The sequence below is a fragment of the Macrobrachium rosenbergii genome, chromosome 4 (genome assembly GCF_040412425.1).
Source record: "Macrobrachium rosenbergii isolate ZJJX-2024 chromosome 4, ASM4041242v1, whole genome shotgun sequence".
In the NCBI taxonomy this organism is placed as follows: Eukaryota; Metazoa; Arthropoda; class Malacostraca; order Decapoda; family Palaemonidae; genus Macrobrachium; species Macrobrachium rosenbergii.
In genome coordinates, this window is record NC_089744.1 from 34,427,164 (window position 1) to 34,445,524 (window position 18,361).

At 36.3% G+C, this 18,361-nt stretch overlaps 1 protein-coding gene across 6 annotated transcripts in view; it reads left to right on the forward strand.

The window, feature by feature from the left end:
• Positions 1–1,793: 1,793 nt before the first annotated feature.
• The window catches only part of LOC136832658 (peroxisomal sarcosine oxidase-like), a 40,272-nt gene continuing 23,704 nt past the window's right edge, over positions 1,794–18,361 (forward strand). For 2 of the 6 annotated variants that reach the window (XM_067093942.1, XM_067093970.1), the window contains exons 1-2: positions 1,794–1,933; positions 14,785–14,916. In XM_067093942.1, the coding sequence (XP_066950043.1) occupies positions 14,818–14,916 (99 nt within the window). In that variant the 5' untranslated portion in view covers positions 1,794–1,933; positions 14,785–14,817. The remainder of the gene's footprint in view (positions 1,934–14,784; positions 14,917–18,361) is intronic. The other 4 variants (XM_067093990.1, XM_067093980.1, XM_067093960.1 and 1 more) reach the window with 4 other exon arrangements.

Sequence of the window (18,361 nt, forward strand, 5' to 3'; positions counted from 1 at the left end):
GCCTTCTAGAGTCCTTTGCATTCTAAGCCATAATGGTCGTTTCTGTGCTGTCAGTTGCCATATCATGAGTTGTAAGTTCTCTGTCCCTGGTAACTGCTGTTCTTGGGAGTTGGTTATTCTTTCAAAGTAATAGCATTTTGGCCTAAATTTGGGCTTCATTCTTTTTTCTACGTTTTCTCTTTTTATTTATGTGACACCTCTCTCTGACGCGAATATGTCCCTGGTCTTCGTGTATGGTGTACGGTGATTATAGTTTTGAATGGTTACAAATATTTATGCATAAACTGCAATCACTGCAATACACAGTAATGATAATGATCAATGTCTGCGAAGTCTCAAGAGTGTTTTACCACTGGACCGGAATTAAATTATGATTGGATCTAGCAAGAGTTATTTCTATGTTTGACCAATAAGCTAGTAGCAAAATAACCCTCTCATGTGGTTTTTATTTATAGCCGCTTTACCATCATCCATCGCTTTATCTTTTTGTAACTTCATCATAATGGTCTCCATCACTAGCTAATAAAATCACCTAGACCATAACATGCGTGCTAATAATTTTATGAGAAGAGCAGAAGTATGTGTGTGTATCACTAGTGAGAAAACTTGAAATGGCAAGAAATTTGGCAAAGGGGTAAAACTCCTAGCATAGGAGACAGTATGAATCAAAATGCTTTTGAGATGATTTGCTTTTGTGTAGAGAATGGAGGACCACAGGTCGGTAAAGGGAACGCTGGATGGAATATCTTTGGATCGTGGGAGTCTGAAAAATAAGGCTAAATTGCACAGTGTGTTTGAAACGATGCTCATGAACCTTCCTGTTTCTGTATATGCAGGGGCTTCCTATGTAATTGTTAGCAACATCAAGAAAGGGAGTTCATCCTTGATTCAGCATTTAACAGATGAATGTAAACCAACCCTTGTTGGAGAAATTGGCTAATTAATGATTTATATATATATATATATATATATATATATATATATATATATATATATATATATATATATATATATATATATAAACTGCGGATGGAGTCCTTTTGCTTTATGCATGGAACCGCATGGTCTAGCTCTTAATCGTAAGTTCCCAAATAGGCCACAGTTGCCACGAGAAGTTTACGTAATACCTAACATTTATCATTTATATTTATTCTCACCCAAGTTTACGATCCTACTACGATCTTTCACTAAGTAAACTGCAAATTTTCTATAAAAAGAAATGAAACAAGAAAGCTATTAGTACTGGTTAAATTATGCTGTCTGACTCTTTAACCTCTCTAAACAATCAGTAACAAACACCTCAGCGGTCGACTGCATTCCACTGCTGAATGTCATTTCGGTAAGAATATTATTCAGTAGATTCGTCTACGTGCATCATATTCGTTTTGGTTTTTATATTTTTTTTTTTTCATTCGTGACAATAATTATATTTGTTTTCGATATAACAAAATTCAAAATATTCAAGTAGATTAAGATAATGGTGCTTGTTGCTCAGTCTTTTGTAGTAAAATATACTTTTTTCCTTTATAAAGCAAATAACGAAACAGTGCAGCTGGTGTATAAGGATCTTAGTGATAAGTAATCGCACTCTTGTATTGAGAGAGCAAACAAGATAAAATCTTACAAGGTTAATCTTTTATATATTCAAAATCACCAACTGAAGCTTTTCACCTTTTGTATCAATAGAAAACTGTGTAAATTAAAATGAACGTATTTGATAAGGACTAATAAGAAATTACAAAGGTAAACTTCAATTAAATGAATCAGATGAAAACGAAAATCAAAGGTTCTATTTTTAGAAGACTGAACTCAAGGTCGGTGAGTGTCCACTGCGGATAGAAGAGGAGGCGACAGCCCAACTATTACCAGTTATCGTGCAGTTGTGTCACTGTTGGACTCAGAAACGCGAGAGATTCTGTTTATACACTGTAAGGTATTTAAATTCAGTTTTGTTTTAGCTATTTCCACTTTACACGTGCATGTTAATTAACGTTTGTGACACAGTTTGTCAAAGTAACAAATTATACTGTATACTATATGCATAGTAAATGGAAGACTTTAACGGGTTGTAGCCAGGGTTGGGATGCGCATGAGTCTAACAACTTCAAATAAAACTACTTATTGCGAATTAGGCTAACGCGCCCGCACACACGCGAATATATATATATATATATATATATATATATATATATATATATATATATATATATATATATATATATATATATATATATATATATATATATATATGTATGTATATATATATAGTGTGTGTGTGTAAGGAGTGAAAAAGAGTTCATGTCTTCCAGTATGTATATTTCGATAACCAGTTCTCATTATCGGTACCATAGCCAGAGTAAACTATTACCGAACAATGTGCAACAAATTATATTAAACTATTTTTTGAAGTATAGCTGATTTACAAGTTTCAACCAGTCATCAAATCCTTCGTCCTTTTCCATGTAATACACATACGTACATATATATATATATATATATATATATATATATATATATATATATATATATATATATATATATATAACTTCTAGTTTTTAGATTGAAATAATTATTATAAATATACATGCACACACACATTATATATATATATATATATATATATATATATATATATATATATATATATATATATATATATATATATATATATATATATATATATATATATATATATGTATGTGTGTGTGTGTGTGTGTGTGTGTGTGTGTGCACACACACATATGTGTGAGTGTGCATGTATATTTATAACAATTATTTCCAATCTAAATAACTAGTAGTTATTTAGAGCTGTTTACTTCTATCTGTGATTGTCAGATAGGGAAGACAAACGTACTGTATATGACGATCGTGTTTATAGTTTTACATAGAAAATTACCACGTATTGTATGTGTAGTTGTTAAACCGTAAATCTGGTAAACTGAAAACAGATTTAAAGAATTATATATATACATATATATAATATATATGTATATATACAATTCTTTTGTTATATATATATATATATATATATATATATATATATATATATATATATATATATATATATATATATATATATATATATATATATATATATATATATATATATATATTTATATATATATATATATATATATATATATATATATATATATTTATATATATATATATATATATATATATATATATATATATATATATATATATATATTAATATTTCTACATATTTAACGTGTTCAAATTGAAATGCTACACACACTGTCATTTGCTTACTTGAATATATATATATATATATATATATATATATATATATATATATATATATATATATATATATATATATATATATATATATATTCAAGTAGGCAAATAAATAACGCTCTCGTAGCCTTTCAAGCAAAAATTATAATATCCGAACGAGTATAGGTTGCAGAAACTTTGAGAGAATTACATTACTGACGCAATTCAGAGCACCTCTGCTATTGCATCTTAAGGAGCTAGGGGAGCGGTTCTTCTATAATAAGACTGCTGACTGTAGATGACACTCTAACGCTGGTATCACAGTAGATAACAATGTCTCTTCGTGCGTTATTTTGAGGAAGACGACTGGGGATGGTCTTGAAAAGTGCAAGCTTTAGTTGTTGTTATGGAGACGTCAGCAAGAGTGGGGGACTTGGCAAAAAGCTAAAGTACGGAGCGTGCGAAAAAGTTAAGTATACCTTAGTTTAACCAGACAACTGAGCTGATTAACAGCTCTCCTAAGGCTGACCCGAAGGATTAGATTTATTTTACGTGGCTAAGAACCCATTGGTTACCTAGCAACGGGACCTACAGCTTATTTTGGAATCCGAACCACATTATAGCGAGAAATGAATTTCTATCACCAGAAATAAATTCCTCTTATTCTTCATTGGCCGGTCGGAGATTCGAACGCGCGGCCAGCAGAGTGCTAGCTGAGAACGGAATCCACCATCCCAATGAGGAACTACGGAGCGTGCAAGATATATACATACATACATACATATATATTATATACATATAGCCTATGTATACATATACATATAAATAGAAATATATATACTTATTCATACTGTATATATATTCTCATAATCTCTCGTAAATTGTATAAAGTATGATTTTTCCAGAATATTATGATATGCTTTGTAATGGTCGTATGATTTTTTCTTTACACAAGATATTGTGTAGTGTAAGGTGTTATTATATTTACTGTTCTGATTATCATGTATACTGTATAATGATAATAATTATGTAAAATAGCGTAATTTAAAATTAATAGTATGTTTTCTTAATAATAACGTAATAGAGAGAAGAGATTTAGTCAAACCAGATCATGTGTTCGTGGGTTGTCATTAAGAGATGCCAATGACCGCTTTTGTTGTGAGTCAAGCACAAAGTCGCGTTGAGTGTCGAGTTACAGAAAGACTTGCTCTTCATCATTTTATAAACATGACAACCATATTATAAGTAGCCACATGCGTGTTGTATCGGTCTCCTTGAGACCTCGCCAAAACGTTTTGCCTTAGTCACGTACACCTTTTTGAGAATTACTGGGAGTAATTACTGCGCAAAACCATCTGGAAGTTACTTCATTTAAACTCTGATCATGTATTGTTCTGATGACGTCACTTGTGACCGAAAGTCCAGAATGTTCTTTGGGTCTTGGTCCCAAAATGTTTTAGAATATTCTGTGGTTCTCGTTCCCAAAACATTTTAGAATGATTTATGGGGACTTGCTTATAGCTGGATACAGAAATAATTTTTCATAAAGAGACTGGACACTATGTAGTTTAGATTTAAAAAGAAAAGTTTCTCTCTCTCTCTCTCTCTCTCTCTCTCTCTCTCTCTCTCTCTCTCTCTCTCTCTCTCTCTCTCTCTCTCTCTCTCTCTCACTGGTCCATTTAATAGAATTTTTAGAGTAATGCAAATTGTTTTTATATTGGTCACTCTATTAGTTGATTGTGAAATCTATACAAACATTATAACTGTATATATTAGTAACGGCACCTACTAGAAAAGTGTGTTTAGTGAATTTCAAGTAGCTGCATTTGGGGTAATCTGGTGAAAGCTTTCACAAGCATGTATAAGGGAAAGTAAATTTTATAAATTTAACCATGGTTAAAAGCTTAGCCTATTTTTGAGTGTTGTTTAAATTGATTTGTGTTTATTAGACCGGTCAATTAAGTAATATTTTTTGGTGAATTTATTTCAATTTTTGCACATTTCAGTTTTGTGTATTTTTGTATGGTCTTGTATTTTCAAATTATTTGCTTAGTTTTAGTAAGTGTTTCTTAGTGGTTTAACTTTTGTTTACTTGATTTCATTTCACATTTTATCAATTGCGGTGATTTAATTTTTGATTACTTTGATTTCACATCTTAGTGTTTCTTGATAAATTAATACTTTTTGGAATTTAATTTTGTTTAATAATTGAATTCAAGAATTAATTAAGTTAGTGTTTTTCAAGTAATAGAAATTTTTCTTCAAAGTAAGATTGTGAATTTTAATTATAAATTTTAAATTTAAAAATAAATTTTTGTATTTAAAGTTTTTATAACAGTGTTTCATTTATTGACCACCAGTGGTAGGAATAATTTTTGAAAATAAGTCATAATGATTTGTTTTGTTCCTTAAGTTTTGCTATAGTTCTTCCCTGGATGGGTCGATATTGTACTCGCCTAGCTCTCTCCTAGGCCCGCGTTCGATTCTCCGGCCGACCAGTGAAGAATTAGAGGAATTTATTTCTGGTATTAGAAATCCATTTCTCGGTATAATGTGGTTCAGATTCCACAATAAGCTGTAGGTCCCATTGCTAGGTAACCAATTGGTTCTTAGCCACGTAAAATAAGTTTAATCCTTCGGGCCAGCCCTAGGAGAGCTGTCAATCAGCTCAGTGGTCTGGTTAAACTAACTTAACTTAAGTTTTCCTGAAGTGACTTGAGTTCAGGGAGACAGTTACAGTAATGGAGTGATGCCCTTTTATCAACTTTAGATATTATCAATACCTCACAATTGTTTTGATATTTTGATACCTCGCATTGTTGATGATTCTTCTAAGGGATCACTGTTGCTTTTAGAGTACTCAGTCATATTATTTTTGTTATGAGAGTTCATGTATCTGGCTGTAAGTGAGGTAAATTTGAATTCTATGATTGGTAGAGTAATAACCAGGTACTTGAAACACTTTGTGACTATATATATATATATATATATATATATATATATATATATATATATATATATATACATATGTATGTATATATATATATATATTATATATACATATATGAAAAACAGTTAGTTTTTTTAGCTAAGCAGTTTTCTCGCAGTTATTCTGGGGAAAGGTAAATGGAAATAGTGCCTACGTGTTCAGCAAGTCAGTGCTGACAAAGGCCTGGTGTCAGTCTAGCTTCTCATGGAGACTAGGGGGCATTGTACCCCAGGTGATGTGCTGGCTATGCCATCAGAAGTCGTCAAGTTCCGGTTACAGCGTTCGTTCGTTCGCTTTCATGGGCGTGTCATAGAAAGTGTGAATCGTTCAATTTGAGTACAGGTTAGACATTTCAGGAGTAGATCCCTTTGTGCTTAGATCCGCTTTCCTGGAAGACTGTGACTTCCTGTGAAATGTATTGAATAGAATTCAATATAAATGGAGGGGAATGTGACTTATCTTGACTATGGTCGTGTTGGCTTATTTTGACTCTTTTGTTGTAAAGGCTCAACTGGTGGGTGTTGATAGCACTATGTTATATTTCTTACTTGGTTAATTCGGTTAATTCTAGGATGCAGATATTCCCATTTCATTCCTATTCTGATTCCAATCTACTTGCCATGTTAGATTACTGAATAAATTATTTTTTTGTAGTCACGTTTTTGCTGTTCTTCCTTAGTTCAGTTAGTGACTTGTATAACGAGAGAGAGAGAGAGAGAGAGAGAGAGAAAGAGGGGAGTTGACGAGAGAGAGAGAAAATGTGCTGACCCAATGTGCAGGCTGGCCATTGCTACCGTGATATCATTGAGATATAAGTTGATTGTAACATTGATATTACAACAGATGTGGAAGGAGGTTATGACCCTATCTGACCTTGTATAATAGGGCATGATAGTTGGTGGCAGCTTGACCTTACGGCCTGTAACAGTTTCTGAAGGGACTGGTAACAGGTACAGTACATTAGGTCGTAATAGGGTGTGTTCCAATAATCTTTTAGACATTCGGTTTGGTAGTGCTTTGATGACCTAGGTGTTTTTTCATTCAGCCAAGATAGCCAGATGATTCATGGTCAGTAGCTTATGGCCTGTGCTGGTGTGAGTAGGTTTGTGTGTAGCGAGGGCATTGGAGTGTTTCTGTTTTTTCAGGTTGGGGAATTATTTCCAAGTATTTTTGCATCACAGAGGGTTTTGAAGAAGAAGGGGGATATTTTTACGTGAGTGTTTTTTTATGCTGATTTATTGTTTAGTGTTGTAGAAGGGAATAAGCCAGTTAAAGGGAAAGCGAGTGTTTTTTTTTTTCTGATTACGTTGCAAGTGACCCGGTGTTGCTGTGCGAAGTGACGTACACTCGGAAACCACAATCTCCGACCCACCTAGGTCATGCTCCGAGTTTATGAGTGTGGCCTTTCTGGACGGCGGGCAACGCCAACTATCACGGATTGAAACACACTCGAACATCTTTTGAACTCTAACGGATTTTGCTTCGTGTGTGTTTTTTTTTATGATTTTGCTGCATATAATGCATATAACGAAGAAAAAATGCCGAAACTGTCGGGTTGTGGTTAGGAAAGGGGTGAGAGGGAGGGAAGGGTAGAATCTCTCTCTCACTCTGTCTTTCTCTCTCTTCATTGGAGAGGTGGTTAGAGCTCTCGGCTAGCACGCTGTTGGCCCAGCGTTCGATTCTCCGATCGGCCAGTGAAGAATTAGAGGAATTTATTTCTGGTGATAGAAATTCATTTCTCGTCATAATGTGGTTCGGATTCAACAATAAGCTGTAGGTCCCGTTGCTAGGTAACCAGTTGGTTCTTAACCACGTAAAATAAACCTAATCCTTCGGGCCAGCTCTCTCTAGGAGAGCTCTTCATCAGCTCCTCAGTGGTCTGGTTCAACTAAGGTATACTTAACTCTCTCTCTCTCTCATCATCATCATTATCTCTCTCTCTCTCTCTCTCACACATCTTCATTATCATCATCATCATCATCTCTCTAAATGATCACAAAAATGCACAACACTCATAAAATATAAGGAAAGAGAGAGTATGAGTTTTTTTATGATTTTGCTGCATATAAAGCAAAGCAGTCATAGTATGATTATATAGACAACACTGTTGAATTCTACAACCTGTATAATATCGAAACGAAGAAAAAATGCCGAAACTGCCAGGTTGTAGTTAGGAAAGCGGGGAGGGGGAGGGAAGGGTAGAATCTGTGAGGGTGTGTGTGTGTGTGTGTGTGTGTGTGTGTGTGTGTGTGTGGAAATGACAATCTGAAGCAGCGTCACACAAGTGGACGAATCACAGCGCCGACCAAGCTCACGTAATGAGTAGGAACATGACTTGCCTTATCTTGTCTTGGTTTAAGCGTCTGCTGAAAAGGTAGTGGGGCTTTGACGACGTGCCATTCTGTCTGTCTGTCTGTCTCTCACTCTCATCATCATCATTATCTCTCTCTCTCACATCATCATCATCATCATCATCTCTCTAAATGACCACAAAAATGCATAATACTCATAAAATGTAAGGGAAAAGAGAGAGAGAGAGAGAGAGAGAGAGAGAGAGAGAGAGAGTGAATGGCACGTCGACAAAGCCCACTACCTTTTCAGCAGACGCTTAAACCAAGACAAGATAAGGCAAGTCCTGTTCCTACTCATTACGTGAGCTTGGTCGGCGCTGTGATTCGTCCACTTGTGTGACGCTGCTTCAGATTGTCATTTCCACACACACACACACACACAACTCACAGATTCTACCCTTCCCTCCCACGGTCTCCTTTCCTAACTACAGCCCGGCAGTTTCGGCATTTTTTTCTTCGTTTCGATATTATACAGGTTGTAGAATTCAACACAGTGTTGTCTATATAATCATACCATGACTGCTTTGCATTATATGCAGGAAAATCATAAAAAAAAACACCCAAAACAAAATGCGGAAGAGTTCAAAAGGTGCTCGAGTGTGTTTCAATCCGTGATAGCTGGCGTTGCCCGCCGTCCAGAAAGGCTCCGTTCATAAACTCGGAGCACGACCTACGTGGGTCGAAGATTGTGGTTTCCGAGTGTACTTGTGACATAGTTCGTGGGCGGAGTATCCTGCTTCCTTCCCATTCTCTTTGAATGCTTTTTCTATGTATGTCGGGGTAGACTGGGGTAGTTTTTTTTTTTTTTCCACGACCGGCAGTTCGCATTGGCGATTCGTAACTACTTGGGGATTACGGAATACTTTGTTTTTTTATTTTGATTATTTTTGGGTAACTTGGGTTATTGTGTTGATAATTGCTTAACAGTTGTTGGGTTATTGGGAATAAATATTTCTTACGCTATTGGGTCAACATTTCTTAGGTTCATGTTTTTTTTTCCTTTCTCTTCTTTTTTTTCTCTTGGGGAATTTCCCATTTGTCTTCACAAAGATTTTCTTTTGGAATTTCTGTTAGTGTATGAGGAGTTTAGATCGGGTCGTGTTGTTGGGACTTGGAGTTTTATGAATGCCGACAATGTGGCAGAGGGTGCCATAGATAGGGATAAGGTAAGACTTTCACAAGTTTTCGTCGGTCGCCTCCGGGGTTCAGCCATTTCTACGGTTGGTTGAAGAGGTTCTTCCAGTACCTCTCAAAATTTTGATCGCGGGTGTGTTGAATTACCTGGTTGCCAAGAAAATTATGCATGGGGTAGAGGCTTTGAATGTAGCAAACGGATTCCTCAGTTTAGATAAAGGGGACATAGGACAACGTTGTCGGAGTTATCAATTTGGAAATTGTAAGACATGGAACAATCTCAAGAAGTTCCTGAGGACAGCATATGGGACGGCTGAAGTCGGAGACGTAGTTCGAGACCCTAGGTCACTCTTTAAGATTTGCAAGGGCCAGGATTCTTTGGTTAGGTTTAGTGTCAGATGCTTTGATGCGAGAGATTTTTTCGAAGAAATTAAGTGTCCAGCTGGGATAAAGGGTAACAATATTTCTGTGGATGACCTAGAGAAATTGCTTCAGTTCACATGGATGCTTAATGATGTTCCTGATGCCACAGTAGATAGCTTGATGAAAGATAGAAAAGGGGTCTGATGAAGCCTTGCTTTTCTCGCAGGTTCGCAAACACCTGTCGAAATGTCCTGCTGTGGATAGCGCTTTCATAAATGGGATACTGAAGGCTTCCGGAGCTATTCCAATGCACCTCCCACATGGTGATTCTAGTTTCCTTTCTATGAGGTTGTGTGCCAAGACAGAGCATAGGAGGGTTCTATGGGTTCAGTGTCACAGGTCCGTTACTTTAACTGTAATAAGCAGGGTCACACCAAAAAATTTTGCAAGGTGAGATATTGTGGTGTCTGCAAGACTTCAGAGCATGGTTGGTGGTTTTGTCCGGTTCTTAAACGGGATGAATTTAGGAGTGCGCCTCAGAGTTCTGGCTTTTCTAATAGAAGAACTCCTTGAGGGTGTTTTTCAAGGGTTTCTAGGGACTGGCAGAATTTTTGGAGGGCCGAACAGTAAAAGGGGAAAAGGTGATGGGTGTTTCTTGTGATAGAGGACTTCTGGCTGAGCCCTTAGAGCCAAAGCCAATTGTGAAAGGGTCTGTGTATGGTGTCGATGCCTCTGTATTTATTGATACTGGTGCGTCTGTTAATCTGATGAATTATGATTCATATCGATCGATGTTTTCCAATCGCTGTTTGAGACCTACTAAAGAGACAGTATATTATGTTCAAGCAAAGAGGCCGAGTGTTTTGGGTTGCACGGACGTTTGTTTGTCTTTGGGAAATAAAGATTTTATAGAGCCCTTTTTTGGTTTTATGAGGGGCTGCTTTGGGGAATACAATGTTATTGGGTCATCCAGCGTGCCGGCGAAACAGAATCTCGGTTCATACGGGGGTAGGCGGTATAACCGTTGGGGGTACCTGGGGTTTTCGTCCCATACGAGAAAATTGATGAGATTAAAGGGGGATCACGATAAGGGATCGGGTGTTGATAACGGTTTATGGGTTGATACTGAAAATGTTTCTGAGGGGAAAAAGTATTATAAAGTATTTTATCTGAAGATGTGGTTTTGGGCCCTGGAATGGTTGCTCTGGTGAAAGTCCGAGTGAAAGATGTGGAAATGCCCCGACAGGTGTGTGTGAACGAGGGTAGCGAGAAGCTCAAGGGGCTAGTGAGTATGGTTTCTACAAGCAATGTGTCCGATACAGGGGTTACTTGGGTAGAATTACTAAACTGTAACGATTCAGTTCTGAGATATCAGAAGGATACATATGTGGTAGATTTTGAAGATTGAGTTGATGACAATAATTCGGTTGCTATTGTAGGGGACAACAATGAATTTTCAGAGGCAAATTTACAGGTTTGGAGACAGGCTTTTAGGGATCATTTAGCTAATGTTGATTATAAAGAGTATATAGAGGGGGTGGAAGATGTTTTGGCTGAGTTTGCAGATATTGCCGCTCTTAAAGGGGATAAGTTGGGGTTAACTAATGTGTTAAAACACAAAGTTCATTTGGAGGATGAGACTAAGCTTATTTTTGTCCGTTCGTATAGGATTCCTTTTAAGATTAGGGAACAGTTAGGGCAAGAGGTCAATAAGTGGGAAGAGGAAGGTATAATTAGGCTCAGTTCCTCACCCTTTAATTTTCCGTTGTTAGCAGTGCCTAAGAAGGATGGCTCAGTACGTGTGTGTGCGGATTTTCATAAGTTGAATGATAAGTTGATCCCAGACCGCTATCCTGTGGCGTGTTTGCCGGATTTGTTCGTAGAAATCAGGGGTAAAAATATCTACTCTTCGACTGATTTGATGCAGGGGTTTTTGCAGGTTCCTCTTAGTGAGGAGAGTAGCAAGTATATATACTGCTTTTTCTTTGCCGAAGGGACATGATGAGTTTACGCGGATGCTGTTTGGTTTGTCGGGTAGCCCTATGACTTTACGAGATTAGTAAATACGGTTTTGCATGGATTGTTAGGGAAGTTCATATGGGCGACATCTTGATTGCCACTGATTCTGTAGAGCAGTGATTCTTAAACTGGGGGCCGCGCCTCCCTAAGGGGGCGCCAGTAGCTTCCAAGGGGGGCGCAAGCAGGGTTGCCAGATGGTGCCTATTATTTGTTTTAATTTGTGGTATTAATTGCAAAAGTGCCAAAAACACTATCACTGCTTCCATATGTTTTCTAATTATTATCTCAAAACATACCAAAAATTCAAAATGTAAGTCAATTTTCATTTCAAGGCTTATTTATGAATTGAAATATAGTACAGTGCATACATACATATAAAAAATTTAACAGCAATGAAACAAAAATCTACCATTCATCCATATACTCATATAAACAAACAGGCAACATATTGTTTATAGTTGGCAACAATTTCAGGGGTAGGGGGCGGGGGGCGTGAAATCTATACATAATGCAGAGGGGGGCGCAAGGCAAAAAAGTTTAAGAGCCACTGCTGTAGAGGAACATTTAGAGGTCCTTAGGGTGTGAAGGTATTAGTTATCAAACAAATTGTCATTCGAAGATCAACACCGAATATTGATTGAAGCCTTCGGTGAAGGGTCTGTGGTTCGAGGCCTCTCGATTAAGACTAGGAACATTGATGTTTGGAGGTAGAAAACATTTTAGATTTCCCAAACTGTAGATTGTTCTTTTCATTTAACATATATCTCACCTGGATCTGACGTTTTTTTGCATTGTGTGTACTTTATAAGTAACGTGGGAGGAATTCCCATATTTTATTTTTATACATTTTTTTAACAAGGGTTAAGATGTACTCATTGGGAATATACTGGACTTCGACTTATTTTGACCTATTGTGGGAAAATTATTTAGAGAGAATAATTGGTTGAATATGGTGGACCTTAATATATTTGATCATTTGGTGAACATTTGTATTCCATTTTATTTCTTACCTTGTTTCTTGCAATCCCTATGTTAGATTATTGTCAAATAAATTATTTTGGGTAATACTTGTTTCGCTGTAGGAGAGAGAGAGAGAGAGAGAGAGAGAGAGAGAGAGAGAGAGAGAGAGAGAGAGAGAGAGAGAGAGAATGCACGTGTGTATGTACAAATGTACAACAGTAGTAGCCACTTTGATGCGGTCACTATCAAGCTACTGATAGATGGGACTTCTTGACTGTTAGCAAAGGTAAGCAATGGGATTTACTCTTTGTTGGTTAACAAACATATATATATATATATATATATATATATATATATATATATATATATATATATTAGTTGACAGCTTAATTAAAAGTATTTGAATATGAACGTCTTCTTTAAAATCTGAATTAAAATATTGGATTGGGAATTCCCGACTTCGCTTCAGGTACTTATTTAAGAAAAGTGATGATTCCTCGTAGAAACATTTTTCTAGAGATAAGTTGCCCTGGAGAAATATCCTCAAGAACCGTCCCACGATAAGAAGTGTTAGAACCAACTTACAAACCCATACCGACAAGCAACCTGGTTGTTCAATTTCCTGTCATTAAAAAGACAGAACAAGGTTTATGAAAAAGAAGAACCGCTTCCTGGAACACATATATTGATTCTGTGTAGTGAACAAAGAGAATAAAAATGACAGAAGGAAATGAAAAGTTTTCCTTCGTCCCTACCTCATTTGATTTGTAAAACTGTTAGACATTCACGTAGAGCGTGCACCCTCACACACACACACACACACACACACTCACACACACACCCCAAGAGCTTTAGCTTGTAATCCTTAAGTTGACAAGAAGTTTCCAGAGGTAATTACTAGCACAAAGGTTTAAGTAAATCCATAAAAAATATCCATGTTGTTCACGCAGAAAGAATATTATGATTATTATTATATAACCCAACCTCCAACCCTGATTAGTAAAGTAGCACAAAACGGGCTTGAAAATTGAAATTGAGAATTAAATAATAAACAATAAAAGAGGAATTAGCAAGAGAAACAAAATAAAATAGATAAAAAAGTAAAATAAATCATTATTAACAAAATGAAGAAGCGAGCCCATGTCTGCCTCCTTAATAAAAGAGCATTTGCGCCAAGCTTAATCTGCAATTCCAGCGACGCGGCTAATGATGAAGGTTATTCGACAACTTGGTTAAATCAGGAAAAAATCTTGTGGAAGATCGTGTGGTAATGAACCTTACATACAGAACACAAATCTGTTAATTGACGTTCACCTAAATATATCAGTATTTGCAAGTGCAAGTTGTCACCAGTACATGGTTCTAAAGTTTGAAGCTTCATACTGCACCAAAACTCAATTTACTGAAATATGATGAAGGCATATTCATAAATCTTTGATGTGATTCTGTATGGTTTAAATTTTGACAATTATCCATACTTCATCTGTAATTCTTAAGCATTAAGTGGGTTATTTTACTAATACTAAAATTAGATTGAAGATCTACTCGTCAAGTCTTTGTGAGCATGTCCGTTATTATTTATTATTATTAAAACTATACACGACAAAGAAACTACTCTCCTTCGATTCTCAGCGAAACAAGCCGATGACATTTCAGATTTGAGAGAACGTGACCCTTAAATGATCTGTCCCGTTACTCAAGGGTAATAAATTTTTTTTTTTTTTTCAGAAGAAGCTGGAGGAAAAACTTTACGAATTCGCCATGGAGTATGAAGTAGCAGTTATCGGCGCAGGCGTCATGGGATCGTCTGCTGCGCATTATTTAGCCAAAGAGGGTCGGAGAACCATCCTTATCGACCAGGTACTGTCGATGTTTATTTTATTTCGTTATAATCTTTCTTGCTTTTTTTAGAAGTTGCTTTAGTAGTAATTATATGTTGTTTTAATTAAGTTTCACGGGCAAATGCCAAATTTAGTTAAGAATGAATTCAATTAGAATTTTATTAGTTGCATGTACGGAGCCAAAAGTCACATTTTTCTAAGCGATGTTTTCCTTAGGAAAAGCATCGCTGCTATTAATGTTCATATTTCATATACGGATTTTAAATGGATTTGGAGTCTGATAAGAAATTAAATGAAAAAAAAAAATAGTTACCATTTGAATATTTCATCTCTTCCAGGTAAGTAGACAAAAAATCACTAGCGATTAAGCTGAAGCCCACAAAACATTGACAGTAGTATTTCTTATAATAATAAAAGGAAAACCTACGAAATCAAACCATCATTTATATGGATGTACATTTGGGAAAACTGGGGTAAATTTTTTCTCTAACCCCAAATCGTATTTTGGAAAATATTATTTTCACATATTTAAATGTGTGATTTGAACGTTTTTAGCGTTCTTTTCGGTAACAAATCAGTATATATTTCTTATATTCATGTATGGGGAACCACAATGGGAAACTGGGGTTTTAGTTTAGGGAAGGCACAAAAATAGAAGACAAGGCTGTACAGTATTAAACCTAACTTAACCTAGGGCGCTGACTCCTCACCTGGTTAATGGGTTTGTGACCCACGAAATCCCCCAAACCTACCTAGGGCACTGTTAATTAAAGTAAGTAAATTGCGACCTAACCTAACCACACATAACCCAACTCAACTTGGGTGACAGGTCCTTACCTAGACGACAGTTTTTGCCTTCCTGGACACTCCACCCATCCTAACCTTAGGCACTGTAAATAAATATAAATATGGTTGCAACCTAACCTTACCACACCTAACCTCTCTTAACCTGGAGCAGTGGATACTTACCTGGCCGAGGTGGGTAAACCCCCTCCTAACCTGGTGCATGGTATAACTGAAAACTTACTGTTAAGAAAAACAAAAAAGTTCAGCAGCTGGTCCTCTGGAAACTTGGTAACAAGAGAAACCGAAACCTTGATATATATTTAGTCAGGAATACTGTGATCAGTTACCAGGCCCCTCAATGCAGTTTTTGATCTCTCTCCAAAGGTATTCAGTATTTTGAGTATGTATACCTGGATTAGAAGATTCAACAAAATTTTCAGAGCAGTTTATGATCTGATGCACATAACCCGAAGACATTAGAGGCATGTAGGCAGACTACCCATCACTCATAATAATATACTGCTAGGCATAATATATTTTTCATATAAAGGCACTAAAGTAGTAGCATCAAGCTTGATTCCCTCTGAATCCCTCCAGACACCCAAGTATCAGTAAGAGGCTTCCCTGCTTGAATTTATGCTTATCAAAATGGGATTTATCTGTTTCAGCAACAAAACTTCTCATCAATAGGTTCTTGAGCAAAAGCTCCTCCAATCTACACTAGTTTCTTCAGGAAATCTCATGACACTTTATTACAGTACTGTGGTCCCAAGACTTACTTAACCAATAATTTACAAAAAAAAAAAAAAATCCATGCTGGAAGGTGTGAACCTTCCAGGAATGTACCTCTGTAATCACTTACTCTGCAATTACACCCACGGCTCATCTTCGTGTTTGGAACTGTAACCAAATGGTTACAGTACCATAAGTGTCTGCCTTTTTGCTAAATTAAAAAGAGAATTCACTTCAGACAATCTAAGGGAATTAGGTAGTACTGAATGTTCCCCCAAAAAGTAATTGCTTGTTCTCATGGAGTATAAAAATTAGAGTGAAATGTAACTAAACAACCAATGCCCAAGGAACAAGATTTACACAACTGCAATAAAGGAGCCATGACTATGAACTGAAACTGGTTTTCAAGCAATGCCAGAATTCCAAAATCCTGCTTATTTGGGGAAATCTAGAACAAAGGAACCAAGCTTCATCACTGTCCACAGGCTTGTATTTCCAGATAAAAACAAAATGCATTCAAAATACCTTAGCCAACCTTACCCATAATGTGCTGCGACAAATAAAATCTTATCAAGAACACCACTCACGTGAATATCGAAACAAAAACAAAGAACTTTGATAAAGGTCAAATGGGTAGTGGCATTCAGCTACCAAAACTTGACTGATAATTGAAGCATGCTTATGTGTTACTATACTAATGGCAGGTGAGTGAGAAAGCAGATGACCCTCCCATTCAAACAGCATCACTTTTCTTTCAGTCATCTTGGTGGGAAGATGTTATGGAGGTCATACATTATGGCTGTTGTATAAACTTTTCACTAAAGCATTTTTTTATTTGAATGTTTGGGAGTCTTTGGTTATTACTGCAATAACTATGTGGCAGTGTCTGATAATTCTCATAGGAAGAATTAGCCTGTAGATGTCTTTGGCAGATAGTAAGTACAGTAATAGATTTCTTATCCCTATGACCCCAGACCCTCAGGTGTGTTTCTTGGTCGCCCATCTGGTGGAGGGGAACAGATTGAGGTGGAAGAAATGAAAGGTTTTGCTATGATGTTCTCGCCTCCGCTTCCTCATTCTGTTACTGACTTGATCCTCACTGCTTTAACTGGGATGGTGTTCACCCATAATTCCCTTTTGCAGTGAGGTGGGTACTCCTTGCCTGGTGTGATGTTTGTTCCTTCTGCTCCCACTTCAGTCCTTGAATCACCTATATGTGTTGTATTGACTCGGGAACATTTCCAGAATATTTCTGGGTGGGAGATAACACATCATGATCTCTGGACAATACCTCCCATTTTAGGGGTGAATCTTCATATAAAAGATGAAGGTTTTACTTTCGTAAAAACAAATTGCAAGTTTTCAAGTTGATTTGAATTTTCCTAGGTATATAAACTTGGAGTGCATTATCAGAGTCCCACATCTAACCAACCCAACATTGGTCCTTGTTACAGAGGAAAAAAAATGACAGTTTATCAAGTGAGTGGGTGGGTCCCCCTCCCTTCACTCATCGGCTGCTAGTTAACTATCATGTTGCGAAGCTTCAACTACCTGACAAGCTTTCAATGAAGGTCCACCACATCTTAAAAAATTGCAATTTTTCAGTGACTGTGAATATGGCATTTATATGTATAAGAACTCGGTCTATCTGCTTGGCTCTTTATTGAGAACAACAGTGAATGCAGTCTGAAAGTATGCAAATGAGAGGTATTCAGTTATCTGCTAATTTAAGTATGCATTAAAGATATGAAATAATTAACTTTATATTGTTACTGAATAGATAATAAATGTAGTCACGTAATACAAGTTTCTGTCAATATCAATTACTTACAATGATATGCTTTAATCAGGTATATAATAAAATTGCCAATATCTTGGTTACAAATGGAAGTTTCTTAAGGGAACTAACTCTGCAACATAGTTATCAGTACAAACAATAAAGGGAA